We start from the raw sequence: 9,428 nt of genomic DNA, 5'->3' as shown, positions 1-9,428 counted from the left end.
CCCCCCAGGACAGGAATGGCTGCAGCAGGGGAGGTGGGGGGTGGGGGGGGCAGCACCCCGGGCCTGCTGGGGGGCTGGGGCGCCGGACCCTATGGGGAGAGGAGGGGGGGGGGGCATTGCTGCTCCCTCCTCCCCGCTCTGGCAGCAGAAGGCACGGGGGGGGGGGGGGGGGGTCCGCAGCTTGGGGTGGGGGGGGGAAGCCTGGAGAGGGGGGGGGGCTGTGGAAGCACAAGGTTGGGAGGGAGGGGGGGAAGGAGGGGGCTGCGGATGGGGAGCCCCGACTCCCTCCTGGAGGTGGGGGGGGGGTGTCTTAAGGGGGGGGGGGAAATTCTTTTTTTTTTTTGTCTTTTTTCTTTTTTTTTGTCTGGTTTTTTTTTGTCCTTTTTCTTTTTTTCCCTTTTTTTTTTATAAAACTCAGGAGGAACAAAAAAAAAAGCCCTCCCATTACAGGGGGGGGGGGCTGCCATGGAGGCTGTGGGACCCCCGGCACTTCAGGACTCCCCTCCCCCCCCCCACTCCAAAAAGCACTAGTCCCTCCCCACCCCCCCCTCCCACCTTTGCTGAGGAGGAGGAGGAGCAGAGGAAGGGCACAAGGTGGGCAGCGGTGGTTGGGGGTCCCTCGGTGCCGGACCCCCCCCCACCCCCCCCATCACCCGCTGCTACTTGGGGTAGGGGTAGGGGAAGGCGCCGGGCTCAGAGGGTGACTCCACGGGGCCGTGGCCATGGGTGGGTGCAGCACCGCCGTCCTGTGGGGAGGGGTTAGTGGGGAAGAAGCTTGAACCCCCCCCCCCACAATATATTACAGGACCCCCCCCAGCCCCCTGTGCCCCCAGCACTCACCTCCAGTGGGACCGCGGGTGGCACTGGGGGGTATGGTGGGAGGAAGGCTCCAGGCAGGGCAGCAGCGGGCACGTACTGGGGGGAGAAGAGGTGTCAGTGGGGCTGGGGGTGATGGGGGGTAGTGTGGGGGGGTTACAGATGGGGGGGGGGTCCTTACCGTGCCGGTGCTGCCCAGAGAGAGGTGGCCGAGCTGCTGGGCCAGGGGGGCCACAACTGAGGGCTGGAGGGGGACGGCGTGGTCCACGGTGGGGGCCAGCACTGCGCCCTGCACGGCTCAGTCAGCAAATGGGGGGGGGGGACAACAAGAGGGGTGGGGGGAGCAGGGCCATGGGGTGGGGGATATGGGGGGGTGGGGTGCTGTGCTCACCGTGGGCTGCACGAGGTAGGACTGGTGCATCCAGGTGGGGCTGTGGACCTACAGAGCAAGCAATGGGTGTGGGGCTGCAGCCAACCCACTGCAGGGACCCCCACCCTGCTGGGAACCCCCATATACCTGGTAGGAGGAGACAGGGGAGGGCAGGTAGGGGGCCAAGGCGGTGGGAGCAATCATCCTGTTGGGGGCCAGGCCGTAAGGTGCAGGGTAGAACCTGTGGGGTGCAGTCAATTATGGGGTGCAGTCAGTTATGGGGTGCAGTCAGTTATGGGGTGCAGTCAGTTATGGGGTGGAGGCTGCAGCCAGCTCAACCATGGGGGCTGTGGGGCACTCACCCATTCTGCAGCGCCGTGGCGGGGTCGTAGGCCAATGTCACAGTGCCCTAGGAAGGGACAGAGGGGGTCAGAGCTGCCCCACAACAAGAACCCCCCTCACTGTGCCCCATTCTGCCCTCAGACCCCATTTACCGTGTCACTGTCCCGGGTCCAGGTTCTCCCATTAGGCACAAATTTGCCCTGGCTCTGCCGTTTCTTCTGCCCCCCATCTGCAAACTTGCAGAGCAGCGGGTCCGGGGGGGCTGTGGGGAGGGGGCTGTCAGTATCACCAACCAGCACTGAGCCCCCCAGCCCCCTATCCCTGCCCTATAAGCCTACCTGGCACCCCTGGGGGGGTCTTGATGTACTTCCCATTAAAGTGGGTGATGACAGCTTCACACTTCTCCGTGGACTCCATCCTGATGGGGAGGGGGAAAGAACAGTTGGAGGGACCCTCCTGAGTGTCCCCAGGGCCTATGAAGCCCCCTCACTGTTCACCCACCCCCAGCCCCATACCGTGCAAAGCCCACGCCACGGCTGGCCCCATGGGGGTCCCTCAAGATACGGGTGGAGACCACCTGCCCAAAGGGTTTCAGCAGCGCCTCCAGCTCCTGCTCGTCCACCCCCAGCGGCAGGTTGGAGATGTAGAGGTTGGTGGGGTCCTGCTCCTGTTGCTGTGGGGAGGGATCAGGGGGCAGCGAGGAAACCCGCTGGGGTGGGGGGCTGGATTTTGGGGTCCCCCCCTCGGGCCTTACCTTGGCCATCTGTGCCTGCACCCCGCTGGCTTTGAGGGCTGTCACTGCCTTCTGGGCTGCTGTGGGGCTGTCGAAGTCCACGAAGCCATAACCTGGGGAGGGGGGAAGGGACACACAGTGAGAGAGACCCCAAAGCCTTCAACCCCATTCCTTACCCCTCAGACCCCCAAACCTCAACACCTCCACCTTCTCCTGAGACCCTAAATACAGCAGGAAGGCCCCCAAAATGCAAACATCCTTCCTTCTCTTAGACCCTAAATACAGTGGAATTGACCCTAAAGCTCTAATTCCTCCCCTTAGGCCATAAAACCCAGCACCCCATTTCCCCCCCTAGACTCTACACGCAATGAATGGGTCCGCAAAACCCTCACGCTCCTCCTTTCCCCTTAGACCCTAAATATAGTGAGAGGGACCCTAAAATCCTAACCCCCTCCTCCCCCCAGACCCTAAATACAGCAACAGGGCTCTCAAACCCCCGATACCTCCAATCTCCTTTCCCTTCAACACAGTTAAAACGACCCCAAAAAGCTGATTTCCAACCCCCACCTCCCTCAGACCCCAAAATCCTGCCCCCATCCTTTGTCTCTAAATAAAAAGGACCCCCAAACCACGGCCCTCTTTCCCTTTTATACCCTAAATACAGCGAGACAGACCCCTCAAACCCCAATTCCACCCCCCCAAAACCCCAATCCTGCCCCCTCCATGACCCTCTTTCCCTTTTATACCCTAAATACAGTGAGACGGACCCCCAAACCCACCCCCCCAACCCCAATCCCACAATCCTGACCCCCCCCCTTTGTCTCTAAATAAAAAGGACCCCCAAACCATGACCCTCTTTCCCTTTAATACCCTAAACACAGAGAGATGGACCCCCCCAAACCCCAATCCCACCCCTCCAACCCCAATCCTACCCCCTTCAAACCCCAATCCCATTCCCCCCAAACCCCAATCCCACAATACTGCCTCCCCCCCTTTGTCTCTAAATAAAAAGGACCCCCAAACCATGACCCTCTTTCCCTTTTATACCCTAAACACAGAGAGATGGACACCCCAAACCCCAATCCCACCCCCCCAACCCCAATCCCACCCCCTCACCTTTACACTTGTTAGTTGTCTTATCCAGGATGGCTTTGGTCGAGACAATCTTCCCATAACTGTATAAGGAACCAAATGTGTGTATGGGGGGGGGTCCAAATTGCACCCCATGCCCCCCCTTAATGAAACCCCCTTAAGACCCCACTCACGGCTGACACAGCTTCACCAGGTCCTGGTCGGTGGTCCCGGGATGCAGCCCCCGAATATACAGATTCGTTTTACTCAGCTGTTCCCCCGCCCCCCCGGCTGAAGGGCTGGGGCTGGGGGGTCCCATAGGCTGCGATGGCGGCACATAAGGCTGCTGGGGGGGGAACGGAAGGACGCTCGGTGTCACCGAGGCCTCATCCCGGTTGGTGCCGTGACCCACCGGGCCCCACCGCCCGCACCGGGGGGGGTGAGGCCTAAAGGGGCGGGCGGTGCGGCCTAGGTGTGAAGTGCGGCCTAGTCAGGCCTCGTGTGCCCCCCCCCGGCCCCGTTTTACCTTCTTTCCGCCTTTACTACACGCGAAGGCGGCCAGGCCCGGACGCGGCGGCGGCACCGAGAGCAGCATCCCGGAGCGCGCGGCGGGGCGGGCGGCTCCGCCTGACGTGACGCGGGATCCGGGGCGGGCCCCGACGGGAGGCTGCGGCCTAGTTATGAAAGGCTCGGGGGGGAGGCCTAGCTACGAGTTTTAACGGGATGTTTAGATGTACGACCCCGTGTTTGGGGTGGTCGGTAACCGTGGCTTGCGGAGACCGAAGAGGATAACCGAGGTGCGGTCCCTTTAAGACCGCAAAGCCCCGCCCCCGCCGCCATTACCCCCACAGCGGAGGCGGTCGCCCCGGATCCATGGGCGCAGCCATTTTGGAGCTGGCGGTCACGTGCCTTTCCGCCATCTTGGCACCTCCCACCCCCTCCACGTGACTCCGGCTGAAGGCGGGAGGGGGGCCGCCATCTTGGCACCTCGTGGGGTTGTTCTATAGGTCCTAAATGGGGCTGGGGGCAGCGGGGCTTCAGTGGGGCTGGGGGTTCAGGAGGGGCTTGTAGGGCAGGGAAGGGTCCTCAGCAGGGGTTATAGGGCAGGGGAGGGTCCTCATTGTGGGTTATAGGGCAAGGAAGGGTCCTCAGTGTGGGTTATAGGGCAAGGAAGGATCCTCAGTGTGGGTTATAGGGCAAGGAAGGGTCCTTTAGCAGGGGTTATAGGGCAAGGAAGGGTCCTCAGTGTGGGTTATAGGGCAGGGGAGGGTCCTCAGCGGGGGTTATAGGGCAGGGAAGGGTCCTCAACAGGGGTTATAGGGCAAGGAAGGGTCCTCAGTGTGGGTTATAGGGCAGTGAAGGGTCCTTTAGCAGGGGTTATAGGGCAAGGAAGGGCCCTCAGTGTGGGTTATAGGGCAGGGGAGGGTCCTCAGCGGGGGTTATAGGGCAGGGAAGGGTCCTCAGTGTGGGTTATAGGGCAAGGAAGGGTCCTCAGTGTGGGTTATAGGGCAAGGAAGGGTCCTCAGTGTGGGTTATAGGGCAAGGAAGGGTCCTCAGCAGGTTATAGGGCAAGGAAGGGTCCTCAGTGTGGGTTATAGGGCAAGGAAGGGTCCTTTAGCAGGGGTTATAGGGCAAGGAAGGGTCCTCAGCAGGTTATAGGGCAAGGAAGGGTCCTCAGTGTGGGTTATAGGGCAAGGAAGGGCCCTCTGTGTGGGTTATAGGGCAGGGAAGGGTCCTCAGTGTGGGTTATAGGGCAGGGGAGGGTCCTCAGTGTGGGTTATAGGGCAGGGAAGGGTCCTCAGCAGGTTATAGGGCAAGGAAGGGTCCTCAGTGTGGGTTATAGGGCAAGGAAGGGCCCTCTGTGTGGGTTATAGGGCAAGGAAGGGTCCTCAGTGTGGGTTATAGGGCAGGGAAGGGTCCTCAGTGTGGGTTATAGGGCAGGGAAGGGTCCTCAGTGTGGGTTATAGGGCAGGGAAGGGTCCTCAGTGTGGGTTATAGGGCAGGGAAGGGTCCTCAGCAGGTTATAGGGCAAGGAAGGGTCCTCAGTGTGGGTTATAGGGCAAGGAAGGGTCCTCTGTGGGTTATAGGGCAAGGAAGAGTCCTCTGTGTGGGTTATAGGGCAGGGGAGGGTCCTCAGTGTGGGTTATAGGGCAAGGAAGGGTCCTTTAGCAGGGGTTATAGGGCAAGGAAGGGTCCTCAGCGGGGGTTATAGGGCAGGTAATGGATCCTACGAAGCCTGTGGGGCTCCTGTGGGGCTGAGATAGGATGTGTGGCCTGGCTGTGCCCCACAAAGGGCCCCTATCCCCCCCCATCCCCACCTGTGGGCAGGGCTGTCACGGTGTCATGGTGTCCGTCCCCATACAGGCCCTTTGTGCAGGGATTGTTCTGGCTCTTTCGGGGCTGTGCTGAGCCAGGCCCTGGGCACAGACCCGCTGACTCACGCTGTGTGTGGGGCTGCTGAGCTGGCAGGGATGTAGAGCCCAGCCCCCCCCATAACCACAGCAGGGCTGGGGGCAGCTCCCATCCCACAGGCCCCATCTGCTGCCCCCCCCCCCTTTTGATCTCTGCATCCCCTCCTTTCATCTCTGCCTTTCATCTCCCACCTGAGCACCTTCTGCTGCTTGTCATGGCAACACCCCAAAGTGCCCCTGCTTGTTTCTGTGGCACCCAGAGCATCCTCAGACCCCAAACCCAATTTCAGCCCCCCCCCCAGCCCCCCCAGCTCCTGCCATGGCTGTGCCCTGTTGGCAGACCCTCGGTGTGTTATGGGGGTGCCCTATGTTGGGTGTGGGGTCCTCCCTCTGCAAATCAAAGGGGGTTGGAAGGACGAAGGGGTGGGAGGTGGCCCTGCAACAGGCATCATCCGTGCTCGCCTTGGTCCTGCAGCTGCACCATGGCCATAGGGGAGGTAAGGCCTTGCGAGACGTGTGACCCCAGCCCCCTCCTTCCCCCCCATCCCCAAGCCCTAGGCTGGGGGGCCCTGGGGTCCATCCCTGCCAGGGGAACGAGGCTCGTGGCCGTTGTAGCCTGTGGTCTCAGCCCTCTAGCCCTATTGGGGGGCTCCCTGTGTGCCCCTAGTGAGGAACCCCTATTCCTGGGCTGCTCCAGTTGACCCCATTGCCAAGGTGCCCCATAGCCAAGACACCCCCTGTCACTGTGGTTGCTGAGGCATCCAGTTACAATGGCACCCCATAATCACTGACACTCCATCATTTCAGTGCCAAGTTGCTGAAGGGTCCCACCACCATGGTATCCTATCACTATGGCACCCCATCGCTGTAGCACCCCACCACCATGGCATCCCATCACCATGGCATCCCATCACCATGGCATCCCCCCACCATGGTACCCCATAACTATGGCACCCCATAACTATGGCATCCCCCCACCATGGCACCCCACCACCATGGCACCCCATAACTATGGCACCCCATAACTATGGCATCCCACCACCATGGCACCCCACCACCATGTCACCCCATAACTATGGCACCCCATAACTATGGCATCCCCCCACCATGGCACCCCACCACCATGGCACCCCATAACTATGGCACCCCATAACTATGGCATCCCACCACCATGTCACCCCACCACCATGGCACCCCATAACTATGGCACCCCACCACCATGGCACCCCACCACCATGGTATCTCACCACCATAGCATCCCACCACCATGGCACCCCACTGCCATGGCACCCCATCATCATAGCATCCCATCACCATGGCATCCCATCACCATGGCACCCCACCACCATGGCACCCCACCACCATGGCACCCCATAACTATGGCACCCCACCACCATGACTCCTGCCCACCTTGTGCCCACAGGAGCTGCACAGCAGGCGCTTCTGGCAGGGGGTCTTGGCTGAGGCTGTGGCAACTCTCATCTTTACCGGGGTGGTCCTGGGAGCCTCAGCTGCCCCCAGCCCCCTGATGCCAGCCCTGGCGGGGGGGCTGGTGGCTGGGACATTGAGCTGTGCCCTCGGGGCCCCCCAGGCCAACCCAGCCCTCACTGTGGCTCTGCTCTGCACCCACAAACTGGGTGCCCTGTGTGGGGTTGTCGTGCTGCTGGCACAATGTACCGGGGCTGTGTTGGCTGCCGCTGCTGCTCGCCTGGCGCTGCTGGATGACACCACGATGGTCACCAGGGTGAGTGTCCCTGTCCCTGTGCCCATCGTGGTGCTGGTGGGTGCTGAGGTTTATTCTATGCCCGCAGGTGAGTGCAGCAGTGACGGCGGGGCAGGCGTTGTGCTGGGAGATCTTTGCCACTTTCCAGCTGGCGTTCACCACTTTCGCTACCACCAACCATGAGGCTGCTCCCAACAGGCTGGCACTGGGCAGTGCCATCATTGCTGGTGCCCTGGCTGCGGTAAGGACCCCCCCAGTGCCCCTTGTTTGCAGCCCCTTGGCCTGGCTACTCCTGACCTGCTCCCCCAGGGGCCGTTCTCGGGGGGCAGCATGAACCCAGCCCGTTCACTGGGACCTGCCATCGTCACCGGCATCTGGGACGACCACTGGGTGAGTCACAGCACTCTGGGTATCCCCAGGGACCCCACTGTGGGGATGGATGACCTTCCCACCCCATCCCACCCCCTCCCACCCCATCCCATCCCATCCCATCCCATCCCATCCCATCCCATCCCATCCCATCCCATCCCATCCCATCCCATCCCATCCCATCCCACCCCATCCCATCCCACCCCATCCCATCCCACCCCATCCCATCCCACCCCATCCCACCCCACCCCATCCCACCCCACCCCATCCCATCCCATCCCATCCCATCCCATCCCATCCCATCCCATCCCATCCCATCCCATCCTCCCCCAGGACAGCAATCCCTGCCCCCCCCCCCCCCCTTCATTTGCTCCCCCTGAGTTACCCTCAGCTCCATCCCCATACAGGGTCCTCCTCATCCCCCCATCACAAAACAGGTCCCCCCAACCCCATCCTTTGGCCCTCCAGCTCCATCCCAAACGTGGTTCCCTCCTCACCCCTGGAGCAGCTCCCTCTGCTCAGTCCCCATCCCTAGTCTGGACCCCTGGCAGCCCCTGACCCCCATGTCACCCTGGGTATCCCCCCTCCTACTGGTCCCACTGACCCCCCCTCCAGGTGTATTGGGTTGGACCGGTGCTGGGTGCTGTTCTGGCTGGGTTCTGCTATGAGTTCATCTTCGCCCCTGGTGCCTCCCGGGAGAAGCTGTTTGCCTGCCTCACCTGCCGGGATGTGGCGCTGGTGGAGACCACCACCCCATCCCCTTCCTCACCTCCCACCGCCCCCCTCAGTGCTGCCTGTACCCCCCCAGCCTCCCATGGCCAAGGCTTGGCCTGATGGGAGAGCTTGGGGGGACTCCTTGCCTCCTCCCCCCCCACTCCAAACCATCCTCTTCCCCATGGGGATTAAAGGTGACTTTGAGCCAGAGATGAGCACAGAGTGGTGCTGTGGGATGAGGGGGGGGGTCCTGGTGCACGGGGTCACTGTGGGGCCTCTCCTTGCCCTCCCCCCATGTCGTACCCCCCCCTGTTGGCCCCATAGTGGGGGCCGGGGGGCTGCTCCTGTCCTTTGTGGGTGCTGAGTGCAGCAAAGCCTTTTGTCGGAGCCTCTGCAGCCCCGGCAGATTCCTATGGGCACCAATGGCTGCGCTCAGCCCTAATCCCCCCCCCCGGCTGGGGGCTTAGTGCCTGCTAAGCCAGCCTGAATGCACCAGCGCCAGGCATGGGGGGGGGTCAGTGGCAGCCCCTGGGGGGGCACCTGCACCCCTGTGATGTGGGGCTGGGTGTGGGGCACCTGCAGCCCTTAGGATGTGTGGGGTTGGGGTGGGCTGGATCCCAGTGCTGCCGTCCCATTGTATCACCCCAAATCTTGGCTGGGGGGCTGGGGGGGCTGTCACAGTGTTGTCCACAGCCTCAAGTATGTTGTTGACCCTAGGCCCTATAGAAGGTGGTCAGAGCCACCCCCCAACTGGCATCCCCAGGGGTGGGGGGCACAGCTCTGGGTGGGGGTCCCACACTCTTAGGGCTGTAGGACTGCCCCTAAGGGGGGCACTGGGGTCTCACACAGCACATCTCCCACCCCATATCCCGGGCAGCG

General features: G+C 62.1%; 2 protein-coding genes across 7 annotated transcripts; one reads left to right on the top strand and one right to left on the bottom strand.

Annotated features, from left to right (window-relative positions):
- Positions 1-333: 333 nt before the first annotated feature.
- Positions 334-3,939, bottom strand: RBMS2 (RNA binding motif single stranded interacting protein 2). 5 transcript variants are annotated; one of them, XM_085535671.1, is made up of 13 exons: positions 3,859-3,939; positions 3,527-3,678; positions 3,378-3,436; positions 2,283-2,374; positions 2,044-2,237; positions 1,867-1,946; positions 1,681-1,790; positions 1,549-1,595; positions 1,334-1,427; positions 1,208-1,255; positions 998-1,105; positions 841-915; positions 334-746 (listed from the first exon to the last, which is right to left on the bottom strand). In XM_085535671.1, the coding sequence occupies exons 1-13, from the start codon at positions 3,925-3,927 to the stop codon at positions 660-662; spliced, it is 1,215 nt and encodes a 404-aa protein (XP_085391797.1). In that variant the 5' UTR covers positions 3,928-3,939; the 3' UTR covers positions 334-659. The 5 variants fall into 5 exon arrangements, with proteins under 5 accessions (XP_085391797.1, XP_085391799.1, XP_085391798.1 ...); XM_085535673.1 differs by having other exon boundaries at positions 2,044-2,201; XM_085535672.1 differs by having other exon boundaries at positions 3,527-3,675.
- A 1,882-nt stretch (positions 3,940-5,821) lies between these two features.
- On the top strand, positions 5,822-8,759 carry LOC107325859 (aquaporin AQPAe.a). 2 transcript variants are annotated; one of them, XM_085535675.1, is made up of 5 exons: positions 5,822-6,240; positions 7,167-7,487; positions 7,555-7,707; positions 7,776-7,856; positions 8,451-8,759. In XM_085535675.1, exons 1-5 carry the CDS (start codon positions 5,959-5,961, stop codon positions 8,667-8,669), a joined length of 1,056 nt encoding a protein of 351 aa, XP_085391801.1. In that variant the 5' UTR covers positions 5,822-5,958; the 3' UTR covers positions 8,670-8,759. The 2 variants fall into 2 exon arrangements, with proteins under 2 accessions (XP_085391801.1, XP_085391802.1); XM_085535676.1 differs by lacking the exon at positions 7,167-7,487.
- The last annotated feature ends 669 nt before the right edge of the window (positions 8,760-9,428 follow it).

The sequence above is a fragment of the Coturnix japonica genome, unplaced genomic scaffold (genome assembly GCF_054131305.1).
Source record: "Coturnix japonica strain WE unplaced genomic scaffold, WE-NBRP24 Scf146, whole genome shotgun sequence".
NCBI lineage: Eukaryota > Metazoa > Chordata > Aves > Galliformes > Phasianidae > Coturnix > Coturnix japonica.
The sequence above is the reverse complement of the archived record's forward strand: the minus strand, read 5'-3'. Positions and strand labels throughout refer to the sequence as shown.